General features: G+C 39.9%; 1 protein-coding gene across 8 annotated transcripts in view; it reads right to left on the bottom strand.

Moving 5' to 3' along the window:
- Nucleotides 1-22,057, bottom strand: part of DMD (dystrophin) — a 566,297-nt gene that overhangs the window by 32,241 nt on the left and 511,999 nt on the right. For 4 of the 8 annotated variants that reach the window (XM_054003164.1, XM_054003180.1, XM_054003215.1 and 1 more), the window contains 5 exons: nt 20,103-20,260; nt 11,708-11,874; nt 9,529-9,640; nt 4,389-4,525; nt 3,559-3,597 (listed from right to left, as the gene is read on the bottom strand). In XM_054003164.1, the coding sequence (XP_053859139.1) occupies nt 3,559-3,597; nt 4,389-4,525; nt 9,529-9,640; nt 11,708-11,874; nt 20,103-20,260 (613 nt within the window). Of the gene's footprint in view, nt 1-2,719; nt 3,598-4,388; nt 4,526-9,528; nt 9,641-11,707; nt 11,875-20,102; nt 20,261-22,057 lie in introns of those variants that run through there. The other 4 variants (XM_054003155.1, XM_054003189.1, XM_054003206.1 and 1 more) reach the window with 2 other exon arrangements.

The following is a 22,057-nucleotide window of genomic DNA, read 5'->3' as shown; positions in this document are numbered from 1 at the left end:
CCTGATTAGTTTCAAACTGAGGAAGGAATTTCTCCCCATTTTGAATTGTTGGATACTGTGGTTCAGGCTGGGACTGCCCAAAAGTGATTGTGTTGCATTGTACAATCTGACAGGTTTTGTATTTACTGGTTATAAACCAAAACTGAAATAATCTTCTGGTTTGTAATGTTCTGTTCCCATGTTAGAGTTTGACAATCCTGCTGTAGATCTACTGGACTTCTCAGCTTCCAGGTTTCTAATCAGCCTCCAAAGGGCTCTAGATTAGGATCCTTCTGAAACCATAGAGCTGTATGCTCGATACATATACAAATCAAGCATCATCATTAATATCTCTTCTCACAGAACAGCAAAGTTTTTCCTCTTTAAGACATTATAGGCCAAGTATAATAAATCTCATTTTGTCTTCAAAATGAACTTTAGCCTCTACTTTTACTCATCACATATTCAAGCATTACTACAGCACACCAGAGGACAAATACTCAGTTCACAGAGTTCCTTAGTGCAGCAGAGATTCAGAGGATGGGGCAATTGCTTCTCTGTGACTCGATCCCATTCTATGTAAAGACATGCAGGGAAGGGAGGGGAAAAGGATGCAATTTCTTCAGAATAGTGGATCATGAGGCAGGATAACCATGGTTTTCTGATAAATTGAAGCTACCTCCATTTTTTCTATTTTTTTTTTGTCATACAGAAGATGTTAAGCTGGTCTTAACTTGTACCATCAATGCAGGAAGTCTTGCTTTCAACACACACACAAATGTTGATGCTAAGACTGTGCATAGACTAGGAAATACATGTTAAAAGTAGTTTCAGTTTTGAGTTGGGTCATTCTCTTAGTGCCTCTCACCCTGCCATTGCACATGTATTTGTACCAGTACGAAACAAGGGACAGCATTTGGTTGGGACCTACTGAGCAATGAAATGTCTCTTTTTGCAGTACTGCATGACAAGCTGCAACTTCAGAAGCGACCAAGTTGTGTAATATATATAAAAAGATATATATTTTTAAAAGACAACATGATGTTGTGTAAATTGTTGGAGTTGATTCTGCCAGCTGCAAGCAGGGAGTGAGACTACAATTCCAGGTTTGTCTCTACTTTAGAACATACTGCAATGGAGATATACCTTAAACAGCTTTTTAGAAGTTTGCTTAAGAAAACAAACCTGCTGGAGAAGCATTGCTTTGTGTTGAATTCAGCTGCTCAAAGGTACTTTTGCCATTCTCTGAGTAAACTTGAGAATGATTGTGCTGTATTTTACATACTCTTAGTGACCGACCACCTGTGCTAGAGCTCACAGTCCTTCCTTTCTGAGCACATATACTCAGCACACCTAATCAGCTCAAGCAGTCAACAGGAAGGCTGAGTGACACAGCCAATATTTAGTCAAGATAACCATCCCTTTTACAAGGGCTCCACAGCTGCCTCATTCAAGCTGGGGTCTGCAGGAGCAGCCTGGGAATTCTAGTCAAGTCAAGTGGTGACCAAGTGGCAAATACCACCTTCCTGCAATTCCCTGCACCCCTGGAGACCTGGCTGGCAGGATGAGGGTACTTTTCTTTGTTCAGCATTTTAGTTGATGCTTCCTGAAAGTGTAGAAACAAGTAAATTTTCTTTGTATCATTGTACCATCAAAGTTCAAGTAAAAAGATACACATTCTCACAACTTGTGAACTGTCCTTTAATGCCTGGCAAGCGGCATATCTGGGTAAATTACTGGATAATAAGCAGTAAGAACCATTGATTTCCAACAAAAAAAAATATCTGTTTACAAGCAGTTCCATGTAAACCACATGTTGGTGTCAGAATAGCACTAGCATTGCTAGGTGCTGCCAGATGATGCTTTTCTGAGGCACTTCAAGGATAACCAGAAAACTGGCATGAGAGCATCAGAAAAAGGCATGAGTGTAGAAAACATGGGAAAGTTTTATGATAACTGGCTTGTCTGCTGAAGCTGGAATCACCCTGTAAGTGAGAAACAGCTTTAAACTTGGGTAGCTCAGTAACTTCAATTGCAGGTCAGGTGCTATAGCATGAAGGAAAGAAAGTAAGTTAGCAGAACAAAATTAAGGGCAATTCTTTCCAGCCACTATTAATTTCCTATTTTTCTGCTTCCTTGTCAGACCAGATGGAATGATTATGCTCTGGAAGATACCTGAGTTAGTCTGACAAAAAGTGCAACCTCTCTGCACAAATCCTGCTCCTCAGTATTTCTCAAGTTTTCTCAAGTATTACATGTGAGTTAAACTCCCTGTAGAATGTAAAAGCAAACCTTTTGTGTGAAGCTATTGATGTAGGCACACCACAATGCTACTGCTGTAAGTAATTAGAAATGACCATGTTGTGACAGCTTAATTTCATGTCATACACAGCAATGACATTCCACATGATCCAAGCTTTCTTCAAATGTTACTTTTAACTTTGCAACTGTTCCAAAATATAAGGAATCTAGATCCACAGTTGCATCTATAAAAGTGCATCCTCAAGATCAAAGCCCCTCTGTTTCAGTCTGCCTCCAGACTTTTGGCATTCTCTGTGCGTGAATTCTCAGCCATATGAGGTTTGCAGTATTAGATATGCTTCTTGGTTGCTTAAATTTCCTAGAGGTAGAGCACTTCCCTTAGCTTCCCAAGGGTTTGTGCTCCCAATGAAAATTATAAATCAATATTCCAGTGTATACATTTCACTCTTGTTTATTCTACAAAAAGTTCAATGGAGGTGCAAGTCATATACATTTTACCATATAGAAATAAAAAAAATCTTTCTTGTTAGTTGTCAATATGTGAATTAAAATTGTTCCTTATTTAACATTATTCTAAAAGCATCTGTGTAACGCTAGAAGTAGCAAATGCCACAATGGTAAATATATATCTATCTTTAGTTTATGCTGAGGCTATTACTACATCAGTAAGACAATGCAACTGCTAGAGTGGTGCAAGAATGAAAATCTATTCGACAGCTGAAAACCACTGCTTTTTTAACTTCTGAAAAAATACAGTAAACATTTCCCCATTTCAACCTGCCTTCATAAATCTGAATGTATCTAAAAGACTGTAATAAAATACCCAGTAAGCTCTGGATTTACTGGGGCACTCAAGTGTGCACGGCTGCACATAAACCCAAAGTACAGCTTTATCTGCAAAACTGTGTCATTCCTGAAACTGAATTAAATCCATATCAAGTTCAATCTCTTGTCTTTCAAAAAGCATTTAGTATACATTCAGAGGGATCGACACTTATTCAGAAACACAGGCTTTTAAAGAACAAACTTTGATAAGCATTAGTAGGTCTGCAAGAAACCCCTGTTAATTCCATGAAAAATACATACTCCAGAAAGAGTACACAGGGCAAAATCCATGACTGCTGGAAATTCCAGGGTTTATCTCATTCTACTCATTTGGGATCAAAACATTCCTTCAGAGAGTGCATCAAAGGAAATAACCATAAAGAAAGAAGGAAATGATCTCATGTAAAACTGAACAAAGAAATAAACAAAAAGAAAAAGTGAGGGAGCGCAGCAGCAGCAGCAGCAGCAGCACACTTCAGCAAAAGTACTCACGCAGAATCTACTGGCCAGAAGTTGATCAGAGTAACAGGACTGCAAGACAAAAAATGAGGAGGTGAAGAGAAAGGCAGAAGAAACTCAGCAGCAAAATAATTACAGAAAGTTTAAAAAAAAAAGTCACAATAACAAAAAAGCAGAAATCCAACAGACCAACATGAATGGCTGTGAAGAGCAACCAACCAAAAAGTGAGAAAAAAACCTTGAAATCTAAAATTTAAAAAGAGAGAGAGAAGGAGCGAGAACAAGCTGTGTGCAATTGCCATTAAACAACTGATTAAATGTGTAAAAAACCAAAGGGAACTGGGTTAAGTCATTGATTTCTCCATGTGCATCATTACCGCTTTTTTTTTTCCATGAAGACATCAGTCATTTAGTAAGACTAAATTTATAGGCTGAGAAAAGAAGAAATCATCTAGGAAGGTTACAAACATCGTAGCCTAATTAAAAAAAATAAAACCAAGGAAAGATACCCACTTGGAAGAAAATAAAAATTTAATGAATGTATCATTAGCCTCCAAATTGTGAATCAAACTTAGACATCTGTAAGACTGCCAGTAAGACTGTGAGTGTTTTTGTTTTGTTTTTTTTTTTTTTTTTTTTTTTTGCTAACTGAAGCTGAAGTTCCTGTATAAGGACAGGTGAAAGCAGATAAAGGCAATGGCAACTGGAAGCCCAGCTTGTGTTTTCCTGCCAGGCGAGGTAAACAGAAATGAAAGACATAAAGAGGCTTTATGCATTTAGGAAGTGAAAGGAGTTGGCACCAGCTGGGGAGCTCAAATAGTGTACCAAATGAATTGCTACTTAGATACTTCAGAGCTACTCACGTTTCCATGTTGTCTCCCTCCAAGACAGTCTGCACAGGCAGGTAGCCCATTCGTGGGTGCTTTGCAAAATATCTTTTTGTTCGAAATTTGTTTTTTAGTACCTTGGCAAAGTCACGGACATCTTCTCCTGAAGTTGTCTGAAAGGCACAAATCACAATGAAATCATCTTTCATGAGGTTGTCACTGTTTTTCAATTGCCTCTTCCTTTGCTGGGTCACTTGGAAGAGCTGTGATCACACCAAGCAGAGCTGCCAACAGCCTGAGCCCTGGAACAGTAAATTTTATTTGTTCATCACTGTTGCCTTACAATGCACTACACAGACACTGCTAGTGGGGAGGAAGGAGGGAAAGAAGAGAAGTTTCAAAACCTCCTGAGAGGCTCATGCCTCACCTCAGGTGATCTCAAGAAGACAAGCAATAATTAGACAATAATTTGCCATTTCATCACCTGGCTGTGGGGGGTCTCTCTGCCTACTTTTGGTTGAGCACTAAAATGGCTGTAGTGGAGGACACACAGACAATCTGTGTGTCCAGCTGGGCGCTTCACTGTCTGGATCCCAACTCTTACCACATGCTTGGCATCTCCATCTCATGGACTTGTCAATCTATGAAAGCCTCTAGGTACCTTTTCTTTCCAGTTTCCCTCCTGAGCCTTCTGTGCCATTAATATTTTGTTCAAAGGGAAACAAAAAGCAGGTGAGAGCTGCTTAAAGCTCTCAGAACACTTATTTCTTCCTGCACCTGTTCAATGTGAAACTAGCAAGCATTTAAGATCAATACTCTGAGGAGAGAACAATTTGCATGAAGTTTTCTACTCCCTTGCCTGCAGCAGGCTTCCCTTGCTGTTGTAGAGACCAGCAGAGGAGCACAACGTAGATTTAGAAAGACCAGAAAGAGTCAGGAAGAGCTTCAAGGACGTCTGCTGTGAAGATGCAAGACTTATTGAGAGCCTGACGAAGAATCAGGCAATTTTCTGATGAATTTTAATGTAAGACTTCAATTACTTCAGTCAGGCTGCACTCCCTTCTCTGAACCTTGCAGAAACACTAGACCCTGAAGTACTGATCTTTTACAGTAAATTAAGTTCCTCCTGACCCACATAATAATATTGCTTCTCCAATCTATCTAATTCAAGGGAAAGAAATCAGGGAAAAGTTAATCTTTCTGACATTTTTATTGAGTTCTGTGCCTTCTGCATAGAGGGGATGGATGTGCTGGAACCCATAAGTTAAGCCAACCTTCACAGAGCTGCTCAAACACAGATACATAGATTTTTAAAAGGTAAAAAAATTAAGGATGCCCTGAAAAAATATCTGCAAAAAGTCTGAAAAGTATTAACAGAAAAGGCAAATATTACCCTGTACTTATGACACCTATGAGCTTCATGTAAAGCTGGACAGATTTTGGCTCCCTTTCTGGTCAGGCTGGTCTGGCAGGAAAATTCAGTGTAAGCAATGGCTGGCAGAGAAGTGACACAGCAGAACCTATAAGCCAGTACAGCAGCATCTGTATTTTCAAGAAACTGAGATAATATTTGGTAATATTAAGTATCCCTTCCTTAATTCATCAGAAGTAAAGACATTTGGGGAAGGGAGGGATGAAGTGTGCCCAGACCACCCAGAGAACTCCAGAAAGGAGATTTATTGAGGTGGCTCCCTTCCCATGCCTCTGGAGGAGGGAATTCCCTCTGCTGAACTTCATCTGCAATGCCTGCCAGGAGAGCGCTTAACCAGCTTGTCATCAAGAGAGCACACAGAGCACATCTGCTGAAAACACAGAAAAACTTCTAATATTTAATCTTGATATAAATAGGCTAAGCACAGCTTTCTGTCCAGTTGTTCACCTGTGACATTTATAACCATTTATTAATGCCCTGTCTATTTTTGATGTTAAGAACACTTTCTATTGCATTTGACTGCAATTTGGATTAAGTGTTTTGAGGTATTAGAAATGAAACATTCTTTGCTGCAGCCTTCTTGGGACTGTTCTCCCCTCTCTCCCCCCTGAACCTTTTCCATGACAACTGAACAGCAAAATGCTGTGTTTGCACAGAAATGTCCCAGTCTAGCTGGTACCACAAGAATCCCGAGAAGAAAATATGTCTTCTAGTGACAACTAAAAGCATCAGGTACCTCTCATACCATCCAACTGCCATTTAAAAAAATGTTCAAGGAGCACAAGAAAGGCAAAGAAAACGTGATTTTTACATGGACAAGATGATAAACTGAGGCAATTTTCAGCCAAACTTTCTCATTTATTCCACAGATGTTTTATTACATATGATTTTCAGAGTAAAATCTGCCAGACCTAAATTCCCAGTAGAACTGGTTTATGAAGAAGAAACAGTGGAGTTTCAGCATCCCAGCTCTCTTAAGTCAAAGCAACATATAATAGGCAGATGGGTTGAGCATGTTCCAAAACTATTCGGAAACCAAATAGGAATAGCTTTATCACCAGCTGACTTTTCCCTGTTTGGTTTAAGAAAATGCCATGCCAACCCCCCCTCCCCAGACCTCAGCCCCGACTGGAAACCCTAGATGTAGACAGGTCTAACAGTTTGACACACTTCCTTCCAATGAGGTGTTTTTATGTTCGTGTGTCACTGTTCATTAAAACCTAACAGAAAAATCATCCTGCATTTACATCTCAGTCTATAAGTTGTCTTCTATGCTTTGTTTGAAAACTCTTTAAAAGTCCTATCTATTTCAACAATAAATTGAGATGTGTTGCTTTCAGGAATAATTGTAGCAATTTTTCTGTCTAAATGAAAACCAAGCAACTGCCTTGCCCTTATTCTGACTCAATCTTTTGCAAGAGAGAGAATATTATCACATCCCTCAGGTATTTAGCATGAGTTCTCAAAATTCCCCTAAGCAGAATTAAAGACTGCAGTGCTCAAAAATTTCTTGATACTAAGAGAGAGGGAAAGTAAAAATATCAGAACACTTTGGTGTGCACATTGAATTATTGCAAAGATATTATCAAAGAAGGCATCACATGTCTTGTGTCTGCCAAAATGCATTTTAAGGTGAGAGATTAGTGTGGAGGAAGACTGATAAATGCTCTGCCACCTGCATACTCTTTGTCATTCATTTACAAAACAATTACAAACTAGACATAGCTTCAGTGGATGTTCAGTCCCCCAGTACTTGGGTAAATTTTTTGTAATAGCAGCAACACAAAAAAGCATGGGGCTTGCTGTGTGTCACATTCACTTCCCCCTCCACCCCAGCTAATCCTCCTCTAATTCAGCTGGCTGCTTGTGCAGCCAGGCACGGCACATTAGCACGGGTTGCTGGAGTTCAGGGAAAAATCCACTGGCTGTGAATGGCTCTTTATTCTGATCCAGCAGGCTGGATGTGGTGGCAGGTTTTCTGTTCACCACCACGTTCACCTCTTTGTAATCCGTATTTTCAGGGACAACACAAACCTGCTGGATGCAGCACTGCAATGAGCTGCTGCAGGCTGGGGGTGCACCTCCTAATCCCTTTTTATTTCTCTTTCCTCAAAACACATCAAAAGGGTAACAAAATGGTTGGAAGATACTGGTTTGTATCACTCACAAATCTCCCAAGTTGTTTCTTAGCAAGAATAACAGTAGCAAAGTGCAAAGCAAAGCTGCAGTCCATCTGGGAAGGAGGGGTTCAGCCACAGGTGGAAAGAAGGCTCCCAGGGAGCTGGTCTCTCACTCACTCACTCACTCACTCACTCACTCACTCACTCACTCACTCTCTCACTCACCCTGCCTATGACTCAGATCATGAGATTCTGCTCTAGGAATGCCTGCAATGGAGAAGTCTGTTCAGACCTGCCCAGGCAGCGCCAGCAGGTCCCTCTGACTGGTGCAGCAGTTCAGGCAAATCGCCCTTTCAGTAACCTCAGTCCCTGAGGGACGGCGCAGAAAACCACAGCCAACGAACACCGACCAAGAGCCAGCAATGTGCATTGGCTGCCATTGCAGAGATTCCCAGGAATACTGCCATTGAAGGGTAAAAGTGGATAGATAATGCAACTATCTCTAAGTTAAAACTAACAAAAATTCTGGACTTGTTTTACTGTAATATTTTAAGGGCATAAATATAATTTTTTTTCTCCCTTTTTTAGGTCTCTGAGAAAAGCTGAGAGTCTTTGCTTCATTTTGGCCATGCCTTTTTGCTTGGATGAAGATTTAAAGACTGTTCATATAATTTTATGGGGCTAGCCCAAGTATAATTTTGATGCTTTCTTTTCACCATTTATGACTACCAGCAGATGAAAGACTAGGACTAATCCTATTTCACCAGGAAATGCTGATGAGAGTGCACCGCTTCAAGACAAATACAAGCAATAGCAAATGCAGCTGAAAGCTCAATCTTGCTATATGCTGGAAGTTTAACTTGAGAGTGCCTCTAATTGATGCCCCTTTGCACTGGTCCAGAGAGGCCAAAAAAGGAGCACCCTGAAAGAGAAGTGCAGAATTTCCCTTGACAACTGTCAGGTATGAAAGAAACATTTATGCAAAACCAGTGCTTTTGGGAGCCATGAAAGAAGGGTGAAGACCCTCACCACACCATCACTGCAGCATCCTGTACTGAATGCCCTGGAAATCAAATCTACCTTGCAACCATGAGAACTTCCCTGGCATTTTATATCATCAAGTGATCAGACAATACAAAGGTACCGTGAAATAGTGAAGAACTTAAAAATGCAACCATAGTGTTGTGGGAGAAAGCAAGTGAAGTGGCAACTTGATGAGGAAAGGAGGAAAAAAATCACACACTGGTCTGGAGAAAACCTTGGGACCCAAGATATGAAGAAAACCTTGGGACTCAAGATATGAATGAGTATTTGCACAAATCATGTGCTTCCAGGAGGATCCATAAAGTGAGCTATGGCATTGAACATGGAACAAGTCATTAGCACACAACAATACATTACAACACAGAATTGTGCAAACAATGAACTTCAGTTTACTTCAAACCACTGGAGCATCCTTGACTAAGCAACAAAACTGCTGGCATGTATAGTATATAAAATGAGATTTAATTATGGAGGAGGGAAGAAAAGCAGTCCTAACACTTCATTACCTTGCACATAGGAAAAGAAGTTTTTACTGTCTACATAAGAAGGGACAGTAAGGGTCAGTAAAACAGCTACTTACTGGTGTGCAGTATTCCACCATGGGATAGTGCATTTTGTGACCTTTAGCAACACGGCCAGAGAAGAAGCAACTTTGGCAGATGTCATAGTTAAAGTGCTTTAAACTTCTGTACCTAAAAGAGGATTAAAAAAAAAAATAAATCACGGCTTCAGAGCATTGTATGTGACTGCTTCATATCAGCCCATCAAATTTGCTGTGTTAGTAGATCCTCTTCCCTGAGATGTCACACCATGTGCAATGCCCAGCAATGCTCCTCTGCCCTGAGGGACAGGTACGGCTGCCTCAGATGTTTGTCATAGATCTCAATCTTCAAAAATATTTCTAATATTGGGCAACAATGAAGATTTCTACACATTCACTCACTTTTAACATATGAAAGACATTACCACACTTTTTATTTCTATGACACTAACTTCAGATCTTTTGCTCTTCATCATGATTCCTAAAATAGAATGTCCTCCAGGAGGAAAATTCAAGAAAGTAATGCCCTCTCAGTAAGTCACTCTGGCAACCCCCCCATGCCCTTCCTAGCACCTCTATAAAAACAATTTTCCTGTAGAGCATTCCATCCATGCAAAACTCCAAATGCACTTTTGGGCCATTATTTAACCTCATCAGCTCTATGAGGCAGCTAACTGTTGTATCTGCTGTGCTGAAGTGGTTGAAAGAGCCGGAGGCATAAGGGTTGTCTTGTTCCAAATACACGAAGCAGCTCAGCCACAACGACCTCAAAAGAACATTGTTTTACATGAACTGGGTGCACAGTATTAGCTTTCTAAAAGCCTTCCAATACAGTATCTTTTTGTCAAGTGTGTACACAGGGTTTCAATGACTTGCAAAGACAGAGAAAAAATCTGTGACAGACAGATTCTACTATCATGATAATAGATTTGTTATATAAATTTAAGAGACAGATGAGATCAGTCAAGTAAAATTAGACACAAACACAGAGCTCCAGTGTCCACTCCCTGAGTTCTCGGTGCTTACAACAGACTATCCATTCAGTTGCCATTCTTTGATATTTCCAAGGGCTGCACTTTTCAATTCCACCTACTTGTCTGGCTGGTTTTTACAAAACTGTGTAAGTAATACAGTAGTTCATAAACTGCATCTGGGAATTGGAAAATTAGACTTTGTGGATGTGCTGATTTAGTCACATCCAATCCATAGGTCTTCCTCAGCAATATTTATCACTTCCCAGTTAAGATATTAATGGGGAATAGTATTTAGACTATTAGAGCAACAGCCTCAGATTCAAAACAAAGAAATAAATACCTTCAGAATTTCCCCCATCTCCCACTGCTTGTGAAATTGTAGCAGAAAGCACTGCCGTGCTACATGCATAAAAGCTACATTCATCTGCTCCCAGGTTAGAGCAAAATGATGGCTTTTTTGTGTAGCACTGCTTACTGCTGTTATCTGTCTGGATTTTAGAAACAAAATTACAGAAAGCTCTTTGTAAACAACACGATAACACAGAAGGAGAAATGCCAATGGTAAAAGAAGACTGCGTGTAAAAAGGGCAGAAACCATACAAAGCAGCTATTGCGAAGCAAAGTGATAAAACAAGTCTAGGCATAATTGAAAGTGAGTATTTACTTAGCCCTTAAGTGGCTTCTCAACAGGCACACCAACACACAGCCATTTTACAACACAGTGACTTATTCATTGCCATAGTAACCACAGTGTCAATCCAGATGTTTAAATAGACCAGCAACATTTCCCCCACTCCAGGTTAATGTTCCACCAACATTCTTTCGCAGAGAAATGCACATGTAGCTTTTACATGCCTGAGAATTTTCAAGGCACTTCCTTGCTTTATGCTATGACAGAAGGCAATTCATTAGGATCCAATTCAGAAAATGCAACTGCATAGGACACGCTGAATGTAAGGCAAATTGTGTTACTGTGCAATCCAACAATGCTTTTGTTGAGGCATGGAAACACTGGGACACAGAGGAAGTGCCATATTTTAACTGAGAGATGACTATTGCCCTCTTCAAGTCTCACAGCACTGTACCCAGTCCCAGATGGGGACTCATTCATGTCCCCATCACAATTATTTTTTCCAAGAAGAAAATGCCTATAAAATGGAGCTCCTGATTTGCCTGGAATCAGGCAGAGCTCTTGATCCACCAAGCAGATGCACACGTGGCTGAAAGGGAGAGAGAGTCTGTACCTGAATCCAATAATGGGGCACTCCTTACAGATGTTGCACTTGGCTTGGTGCTTGGCGGTCTCAGCAGCAGCTACCCTGTGCAGGACAGGCAGCCACACCATGGACTGGGGCTCCAGCCTCATCCAGTCCAGGAAAAGGGCTGCTTCGATCTCTGGTTTGTTGTTGGCCTGCAACACAAGAGGAAAAATGACAGGGGCTGAGCACAACTGATCTGTCTACTCACCAGCTAATTAACAGTTCAAGCTGTTCTTGTCAACTCCATATCTCTTCCAGGAATATACTCCAGCTCTTCCCTCAGTCCAACTACTCATAAAAAAAATAAAAATAAAAATAAAAATAAAAATAAAAATAAAAATAAAAATAAAAATAAAAATTCCTCAGGATCCTGCCTTCAAGCCAGGAACTGAAAGCCATTATTAATATTTCAAATCTCTCTTTCTCTTATTCTATTACAATAGACAGCACTACCAGGTACTTTGTCACAGAGAAAATTATTCACTTACAGGATCACCTTTGATGCCTGATCTCACATTCTCTCTCTCTTATCTGAGACCATATAGCACTGCTTCTCACCTATTTTAAAAACTGCTATCCAAGCCCTGAAAATTGCATGTCTTTTGATCAGAATTCCTTTCTCCTTAACAGCTTTCATTATCACACTGACCTTTCTTCATAATGCACACAAAAGGAAATCATTCAAATCTCTCTCAAGACTATTGTTGAACATGTAAACCCTTTCTCCTTAAATGCCTCAAACCACCTCTTCTTTAAATTTCCCATCACTTACTGCAAACACCATACAGTTCTGTTCCACAAAATAACGTTCTCAGACTCCATTACATCCCACACTCATCTCTTTGCCAACAGCAGAAGAGCCAATGAACGCTTCCCAGCAAACCCATTCCTCTGCTGCCATCCCATCCCATCCCATCCCATCCCATCCCATCCAGTGTGACATTTCAGGTATCTATTCCATGGTATCTTCAAGGCAGCTCAGTCACAGAGCCAAATCCCATTGTGCCAGGCACCATGCACCTCCCAAAAAATGATATATCATCCCTACCCAGAGCACCCACAGCATGGAAAAAGAAAACAAAGAGACAAAACCCACAAGGAAACAGGGTACAGTAGTGATGTCTGTGCATGGGTAGAGGTCACACTGTACCAGCAGGCTGCATACTGCAAAGAACAGTGCAGAACAAAGGCAAGGAGCATCAAAAGGGATTTAAAGGAAAACAGTGGAATGATGGAGTCAGTGTTTACAGGAAACAGCCCTCCATCATGCAGGGTGTCATGAAGCCTGCCCAAAACTGTTACCTGAGAACCTGGGAGATAGTTGCAATGCTGAAAGTGAGGTGGTAGATCAGGTGGAAACCTCAAGGGGCTCTAGTGGGAAGGGTGGGAGAAGGGAGGATGTGTCCACACAGGGAACAGCCCAAGTGATGAAGAGGGATAACATCATGCTCTGTTTCTCTAAACCATCACTACATGCTAATTCCAGTTCCTCAAGACATTTCCTTCCATGCCACCCACAGCAACAGCATATTTATGGTCTGAATATATTTAAATCTTCTGTTTTCCCTTCTCTCTATGCTTTCAAATACAGCTCTCAGTGAGCCAGTCTTTTATATTTTAAACTTCACAAGGCTGACTGTCTTCCTTTGTGGTTCCAAACCCATTTGAAGCACTTAAATAAATAATAAGCATTAATGTATCATGTACATGGACCAAGATGAATAGGGGATTGAGTGCTGAGGATTTTTATGCTTGCTCTCAGTTACTTGTCCAGTTTCTCATTAGTCTGAAATTTGAGTTTAGTATAACCTAGCTAAAAACTTATTCCACTAAAAATGCTAGCAACGAATTTCGAGAAGAAAATATCCCAACTGGTCTGCAGAAGAGAGAGCTATAGGGAAAACCAATTAGCTGTAGTTTTGTTTTTTGTTTTCTTTTAAATCTAACACTGTTTATAACCTTGACAAACAAATTAACTGATCAATATTTGAAGGCTAAGAAAAATGCAGTCTCCTAGATAGAACCCTGTAAAAAAGATGTGAAATACAAACCCTGTAATATGCCCTGAATAATGAACTGCATTAAAATTGACTTAAAATACTGCTGCAATACTTTAATTAATCAGAAACAAAGATTCTTGGTCAGAGCTTCCTTCTTAAGGTGCTTGTTTGGGAACCATCCAATGACTCCTATCACTACACTTGGGATCCATATACATGGTCTTCTAGTATAGTCAAAAATATCCCTTTTTGGATGTTTGGGGTAAAAACATCAAATCAGAACATATCTACAGTTATTCAGATAAAGTCCTTCACAATTTGATATTCATGGAAGGATTCTATTAAATGGAACACACATTGAAACACTTCTGAAGTCTTCTGCATTAAACCCTAGTTCTCTGTTTTTTCATGTAGCTGCAGAATTTAGGAAGGCCCCCCCCCTAAAATAAACAGAGAAAATCAAAAGCACAATAAAATCCAGTCAACACTGACAAGGGGATTTGTTCAGAACAGTGAATATTGCCTTCTGCCCTAGTACATCAGTGAACTCAGTCAAATTAAATTAATTTTGGAACTCCTAAGTGAAAGGCATGCTTCTAAAATATGACCATCTATATTTTCAGCTGGAAGGCAGGGCAACAAAGGGGCAGGGGAGAGACTTTCTGTGACTCACTCAGGGATCCAGCTTCAGCCAGCAACTACACTGGCAAATCATTACCCTGCCTAGCAGACTACACTTTCTATACAGAGGTCCTCTAAGCCTCAAAAAAAAAAAAAAAAAAAAATTAAGAGGATCTCTTTAATATACCATTCCTAATAGAAAAACATGAGGTGTACAGAAATGCTGCAGTGCAAGCTGCAGTCAGAATAAGAATGAGCCTCTCAAAGCGCTGCTCTCCACTTGTAGCTACTTTAAATTTGCAGGGAAAATGCTGCAGCAATGAAAGACTTTCTGTAACACCCTAGATCTATTTTAATTTTGCAGTCACTGTCAATTGCCAGCAGTCCCAATAGCTGCCTAGCCAGAGCTCCGTATGGCGGCTGTACAAAACCTGTGCTCCCAGAGATTAGGTGCATTAAAATGTATCAGAACTGGTTCTGAATTATATTACATGAAGATTTAAAGCCACGTGGAGAAAAGCTGGCCAGGGTCAGACAGTGTAGGACAGACAGTTCTCGACTGTCTCCTGAGCTGCTATTACAATTTTTTTAATAATCTCTAAATCCAGTAAGGCAGCAGCTGAAGATTTTACATACAGGAAAAAGGCTGAATTCATATAGTTCATATCTGAAGCAACAAGATCAAGCTGTAAAGAATATTAATGGTTCTTCTCTTGAACACATTTCTGTGCAACTCACAATTTTTATGGTAATAACAGAGTGAATCATAAAGTAAAATTCATTAAGGCCTTTCCAGCTTACAAGTAACAATTTGTTATGGAGGACATTCAAATTCATTATGTTCTAGACATCTGTTTTTCAGTATTTATTCTGCAGAAACAATGGGGAAATAAGAAGTTGGGTGGTGCTAGCATTTTTATGCAATACTCGGGAGATGAGATTTTTTTCCCCTCCTTCTTCCTCTAGCGAGTAGCTGAAAAAAAAATATCCTATGCTAAATTAACTTTGTCTGTCCACAATAGGAAATATGTTACAAAATACAGTTGGGATTTTACGTAAAAAATGTGGAACGCTTTTAGACTGAGTCAGATAATACAGCAGAAATTTCTGATAACATTTCTGATTAGCTATATTCTGCTTATGTGCAGTGTAGGAAATTGACTGGAAATGAATTAACATTTTTAATTGAATGGTGTTTTTCAACCCCAGGTGGAAAGCTTTACATTAGCAAATACTGTTTTGGACAAACAAAACTGAGGGATGGGCTTCTTATGACTTGTTCAAGTCTAAAAATGCAGAGCAGCCAGTAACAGCAACCCTGTCTCCCCAGAGTCAGACCTAACCCTCTTCACCCTTGTCTTCCCCTCCTGCATTACACTTGATTGCATTGACTATGCCAGTCAATGTTTTTAGTGTTGTGGCAAAGAATAATAAAATAAAATAACATGAATCCAGAAGTGAATTAGTGTAGTTTTATATCATCTACATGTAGTTTTATATCATCCACATTTGAACAGCATCTTCCTGATCCCTGCCCCTTTAACCATTTTAAAATAGCTTTTGAAAGCAGTTCACTTGTAGGACTCTTCAACACTGCCTCCAAAGTCAGGCACAGGTTCACAAAATCCTGCTGAAATAAAACCAGAATTGCTGTTTTATGACTTTTACAGCACAGCAGCTTGAGGAAGGATTTGCTAGTTCCCTTTGGCCAGCTCTCTCTTGTCAGAGCCAGGAGCAGAAGAAATATCCTATGAATAGAAACAAGGGCTGCCTGAATCGGTTAAAAGAGATCGAGTCCCTCAACAGTAACACTACACATTTTTTTCATATAGACTTGTATATATAACTATATGTATAGTTATTTGTACACAGTATTCGTATTTCCTAACTGCTCAAAAATAAAAGCAATAAACAATGCTTCAAGAGCCAACTGTACAACCAATTCAAATCACAGCATTTATGGCCAAAGTCACTTTCAGGGTCCTGGCCCAGGATTTGTAACATCCAAACGCTACCTAAAAGGCCTAACAGCTCTATTTTGGATTTTATTTGCCTGAGTAAATACACCAGATTTGGACACACTTCCATGGTTTTAGAAAGCAGGCTGATCTTGCCTTACCATTGATCAAGTACAAATCTAGTAATGAAGACTATAAAATTCAGAAAATTAAAATACTTTGCTTCATCAAAATGAAGCAAAACAAGGTTTAAAATACATGTATGAGTTAACTGCACATATTTTACTACTCCTTAGCTTCATCTGTTCTAGTTTTTAACATCAAGTACTCTAATTCAAGCATATCCTTGAAAGAAAGTATACTTAAAGCATTTTATAACCAAGAACCAACTATCCAACATTTTACTGAGAAATGGCAAGGGACATTTTCTTCTGAGCTGCACTCTGCTCTCTCATCACATTTCTTCAAAGTCCCAATGTCACAGTAACTCATCCAAGGCAGTGATGTGAATTCCTAGGTCCTGTTTACACTATATGAGGAAAGCATATTAATAATTTTCCACTGTGATTAAAACCGTGTGTCCTTCACTCCATATCATTTCCCTATCCTGTTTACTTAAAAAATGTACTCATCACAGAACTAAAAGGAAAGTCCTTTCACACTGCAGCAACACTGAATTCACTCAATTTTTCATGGATCTGTAGATTGCTTTGATGCATTCTGAGCTTAAGCAGAGCTATACAGTCTTCAAGTGGTCACTGGATTAAGCTCTTTCCTCTCTAAACTTAAAAGTATTTTTTTCTTTAAAATCTCAAAGCAGAAATTACACACCCCCGCACCAAATAGGAAAGATGAGTCCCATGATATCCTTCTCCTCCCAAGAACTTCTACCAGCACCTTCCTGCAAATGAAGAAATCTACAGAAAGCACAAGTCACTGCTGGGGGAGGGAGAAGTAGCAGGAGGATTGGAGCAGCCTTGGGAGAAGGGGACCCAATTCTCAGGAGCAGAGGTGTGCAGCAGGCAAGGCTGCTGCCAACAGCAGGGCTGGGCTCCACCCTGCCCAAACCTCATTCCCAAGGACTCACCCTTCAAAAAGCAGGAGAGATTTCCCCCGTTATCTCTGGGAACAGTAAACATCCCCTTTTTTTCTGCTGCTGCGCAGACAGACAAGGCCGTTGCCAGGGCACTTAACCTAAGGGAGCTGGGAGAACCATTTCTGAAACACACAATTGTTGCGACTCTGACATGACTGCAATTATATTGCTGGCTTATCATCACCAGAAAGAGGGAAGAAAAAACCAAAACTAAAGAAGCAGAATTCCTCAACGTGGGCGTACAAAGAAAGACTTAAATTAGTTTCCATGCAGTAATGTAAACTATGAACCCCCACAATATTCTACAAAAATGTATTATCTGGCTCCAGTAACAGGAGGCTGCTGGGAGCAGCAGTACTGCCTGGCTGTCCAGCCTCCCTATTTCCTGGGCTGCTCTGTGTTCCCCCCACCAACACTTCTGTGCTAGTCCCCCAGCCTGTAGATCCTGGTGCCCACCATCCTACACCAAAAGGATGTCTCAAATGTTCCCCTTCTCCCTTCATCATCCTTTCCCCATCTCCATTCCTGATTGTTCCTTTCTTTCATGCCTCATTCTATCCACACTGTTTCCTTCACCACTATTATTCTTACTGCTGTTCTTACTGTCATTCCCTAAGGGTCATCCTTTCCACTCCTTAATTCCTTCTCCCTCACCTTCATTAAGGCTTTCCCTATGTTTGGATTTTTGCTCCTCTGCCTAGGACTCCACCCCACCTATTCCTCTATTTCCCCATCTCATCTCAGTCTCCCTCTCCATTTCTGTCCCTCCTAGAAGCTCATCTGTTCTGCTGCAGCCCAGATTGGAAACCAGCTTGCACTCTGGGAGTTAAAATGAAGCTTCATCTGGAGAAAAAAAAGAGAGGATGATATTCCTCCTATTGCAGGTAAAAAAAAAAAAAAATCTATTTTTCAGTGCAGGTAAGAGAAGGAAACTTCAGGTTTTCTTATGTTCTGATTTCTGAGCATGCCAAAGGTTGTGTCCAGCTGTGCTTGGGCTGTTCCTAGAAATGCCAGCAGCTGGATGTGGTACAACTTTCAGCCTGCTGGCATGTCTTCATTTCTAATGACGATGTTGCTGACTAATTTTGTTCAAATAAACAGTTATCACAAAATCACAGAATCGCAGAACAAGCTGAGTTGGAAGGAACCCACAAGAATCACTGAGTCCAACTCCCAGACCTGCACAGGACCATCTCCAAAAGAGTCTTCTTTCTACTTTAAAAAAACAAGTTTGGTGTTTTTCATCACTGTGATTTTATATTGTTTTATTCCTAGTGCAAACAAACAGAATGGCAGCCTTCTTTAAAAAAGAACTATGGTTTTGCCAGATTCTGAGGTCACTTTCCTTATCAGTTTTTCAGTGTTCTAAAGTGCTGTTGACATTCACTTGGAAAAAAAACAGAATCCAGTGAGTCCTAATTCCTGAGGAAGGCCATTTGTACAAAATTTATACCATGGATTTGCTGCCTAATCATTTTGTGTTGGTATTACTTGAAAGCTCAACATAGAAGTCAAGGCTTGAAAGCACCAGCAGGGTCTAACACAGCTATCAACATTACTAAGCACAGTTTATGAGCATGGGTTATTCACCCAGGACATAGCCCTGTAAAACACTCATTTTGAAATGGCATCAAATACTGATTAGACTTATAAAAGGTCATGACATGAATGACAGGAACAGTAAAATGTAAATCCTGTAGAATTAATCTGTTAAAAGAAATGTCAAAAATACAGAAAGTAAATGTCCCACCAGAACTGAAGTTTGTGTGATTTTAGAATTAGATTCTTTTCGAAGTCATTGTGTGTATGCAGTCTACTTCCAAGCATTAATATTCATTGGAAACACTTGCTGTGTTTTGCTTACTACAGAACTGAAACTACTACATAATGGAACTTGAGCAGCAGGCAAAAAAGCAAACAACTCCCCCCCTTCCCCAAGCAAACAAAAAAATCCCTCAGGGACAGTGAGGAGATGGGAAAAGAGCTTTATTCCATTGTAATGTAGAAGATGCATTTAGAGTTAATCACAGACCATACATTACCTCCCCTCCTCTACCTTTTCATTAAGCAGCTGTCTTCATCTTGTGCATTCTGCTGGTAGTTATGATAAGGATGAATAATTCTCTTAACTCTCTTCCTCCCCAGATTAAATAATTTACAAGTTTGAAAAAGAGCCTCCAGTTTGCTGTGCATTCCTCAACAGACAGGACAGGAATTCTTTCAGTACTCTTTAAAAGAAAACTGGTATTATCCATTCAAGGAGTGGAAGGAGCTTATCGAGTACTCCTCGCCCCTAGACAGCACTGCAGGCGGTCGCCTATCGCTCCCCAGGGCACCTGGCTGTCACTGGTATGTACATGCCCAAAATTCATATAAACCACTGCTGTTCACTTACATAGCAGCAATAAGCAGTTACCTACTGCTGGGCAATAGAAAACTGTAAAGCCAGGAGCTGCTGCAACAAAGACTTACACCATTTGCAGGGTTCAGTTCCAACAGGAGCCCCAATGACAATTATCTGCTGTCTGAGCTAATTCAAACACACCTTGTCAAAGGAACAGCTTAATAAGCCAATGGCCAATACCATCACATGACCCACAGTACCCTAATCCTCATCCCAGATATTCAATCCTCCTTGGAAGTATAAGTGAGCTCAAGACAAAATACCAAGTGGAGAATTCAGAGGCAGCAAAAGATGAACTTACAAACTGGAAGCAGCTCCTAACACTCGGCTCGATGTTGCTGCCCCCGAAGGAGGCCACCTCCCCCAGCTGCCGGGGGATCTGGATGGAGTCGTGCAGCAGCAGCCCCAGCCGGCGCTGGTCACAGAAGCCAGTGGAACTTGCCACTTGTTTGAACAGGTCTGGAGGAAGGAGAAGGACACCAGAGGTCAAGCATCACCACCAGGATGTGGCAAGCAGCCCAGATTTGCGTCGTTTCCAAGGCTCACAGGTGCGGTCATCAGCCTTGGAGGACATGAACACAAATAAGACTTCCATCTGGCTGCTTCTGTTCCCATAAACACTGGGGTTTTTCTGTGAAATGTGAGTCTTGTGGTAATTTTTAATACTGTTACTGGCTTGTACCTGGGAAAAAAGGTCACTCTAACACAGCACCTGTGTCATTACTGCTAATAGAAGCAGAGACTCGATAACACAGCTAACTAAACAGCAGGATCCTTAAGCCACAACACAGATGTCTAAAAAATAATGTTTAATGGTAAAATAATTTCATACAACATAGAGCACTTTTTAAAGTCTGAGCAACCAACATACAACTCAGAGAATCCATTTCTCTTCCAGATGAGTTAAAATGATAAACAACAGCGCCCTAACTTTGATATATAATGATCTTTTAATTTAAGAGAATTTCTAAAATAAAATAAAAAATACAATATGGCAGAACCTGCCATCCATCAGAAGTTTTAATATCATATTAATTTTACGCTTCTAAAGTGAAATGTCACTTGATGCCATGTTTTTGATATCCCTTGATGCCATGATCATTCTAGAAAAGAATCCTTACAGGACAGAATTATTATCCCTTCATAAGCTCAATTTAATTTGGTGGGAATTAATTATACTACATATATATTGAGGAGGTTATAAAACTCATAATAAAAAGAAAAAACAGGTTATCATTAAATGAAATATTTATTTGGCAACATATCTGTTGACAATACATTACCTGAATAAATTCTCCTTACTTTTCAACAGTTAAAAAAAGAAAGAGAGAGCAAAATAAGACTATAATAAAATAATGCTTTTTTTTTTGGAGTCACTTTAATATTTTACCCAACACCAGGGACACAATTATAAAGGTGCTTCAGCACTGCTTGAGATAACTTTCCTAGCATTACTTAGACACCTGTTTTCTTCCAAAGGAATAAAAGAACAGATAAAGAAAGGATTATTTTTTAATTACATGAATTTCACTCTTGCAAAGTCTAGTTTTATAATGAGTGATTCTGGGATGAATACTTCCATCACCTCTGCAAGCCTTAAGACTTGTGCTCTAGCACAGCCAACTCTGCCCTGCTGCACAAATGAGACAAAAAATTGTAAGGGGTGCAAGTCATTGCATACTTGCAGCAATACTAATGGCAAATGCACTATGACTTCAGCATGGATGGCAAAGCCAGACCACAGCATGATAGACACAATTCCTTCCTCTCCCACAGCTATTCAGTTTTCAATTTCCCGGTCATTAAAACATTAACTGTCCTCAGCAAGGTTATGGGACACTTAATAGGTTATGCATTACTGTGCACATGCATTGCAGGAGAATCTAAAATATGAATAAATGTTTTCCTTATAACTTTGATAATCTTAGATGAAGTATCATTTTGAAACATATTTGTACTAATTTTCTTAAAAGATTTTCTGAATTCTTTTTCTTAACACCCACATGAAACATCTAGAAATCTAAACTGTGACATTCATTGTGATTGCCCTAAAATCTGATCCAATTACACATTGTCATGCATAGACCCCGCTGTTGGTACTGTCTGTTTTCTCTTTAGAGTTCTTCAGCCTGCATCAGTAGAGAGTGAAATGATAACAATTGATGAAGAACTGCTATGGTATTGGGTCAAACCCTATAAGGTTGGATTTTCAGTGGTATTTTTAAGTGCATGAATGAATTATCAGTTAATTCAACA

The sequence above is a fragment of the Vidua macroura genome, chromosome 2 (genome assembly GCF_024509145.1).
Source record: "Vidua macroura isolate BioBank_ID:100142 chromosome 2, ASM2450914v1, whole genome shotgun sequence".
Lineage (NCBI taxonomy): Eukaryota > Metazoa > Chordata > Aves > Passeriformes > Viduidae > Vidua > Vidua macroura.
The sequence above is the reverse complement of the archived record's forward strand: the minus strand, read 5'-3'. Positions and strand labels throughout refer to the sequence as shown.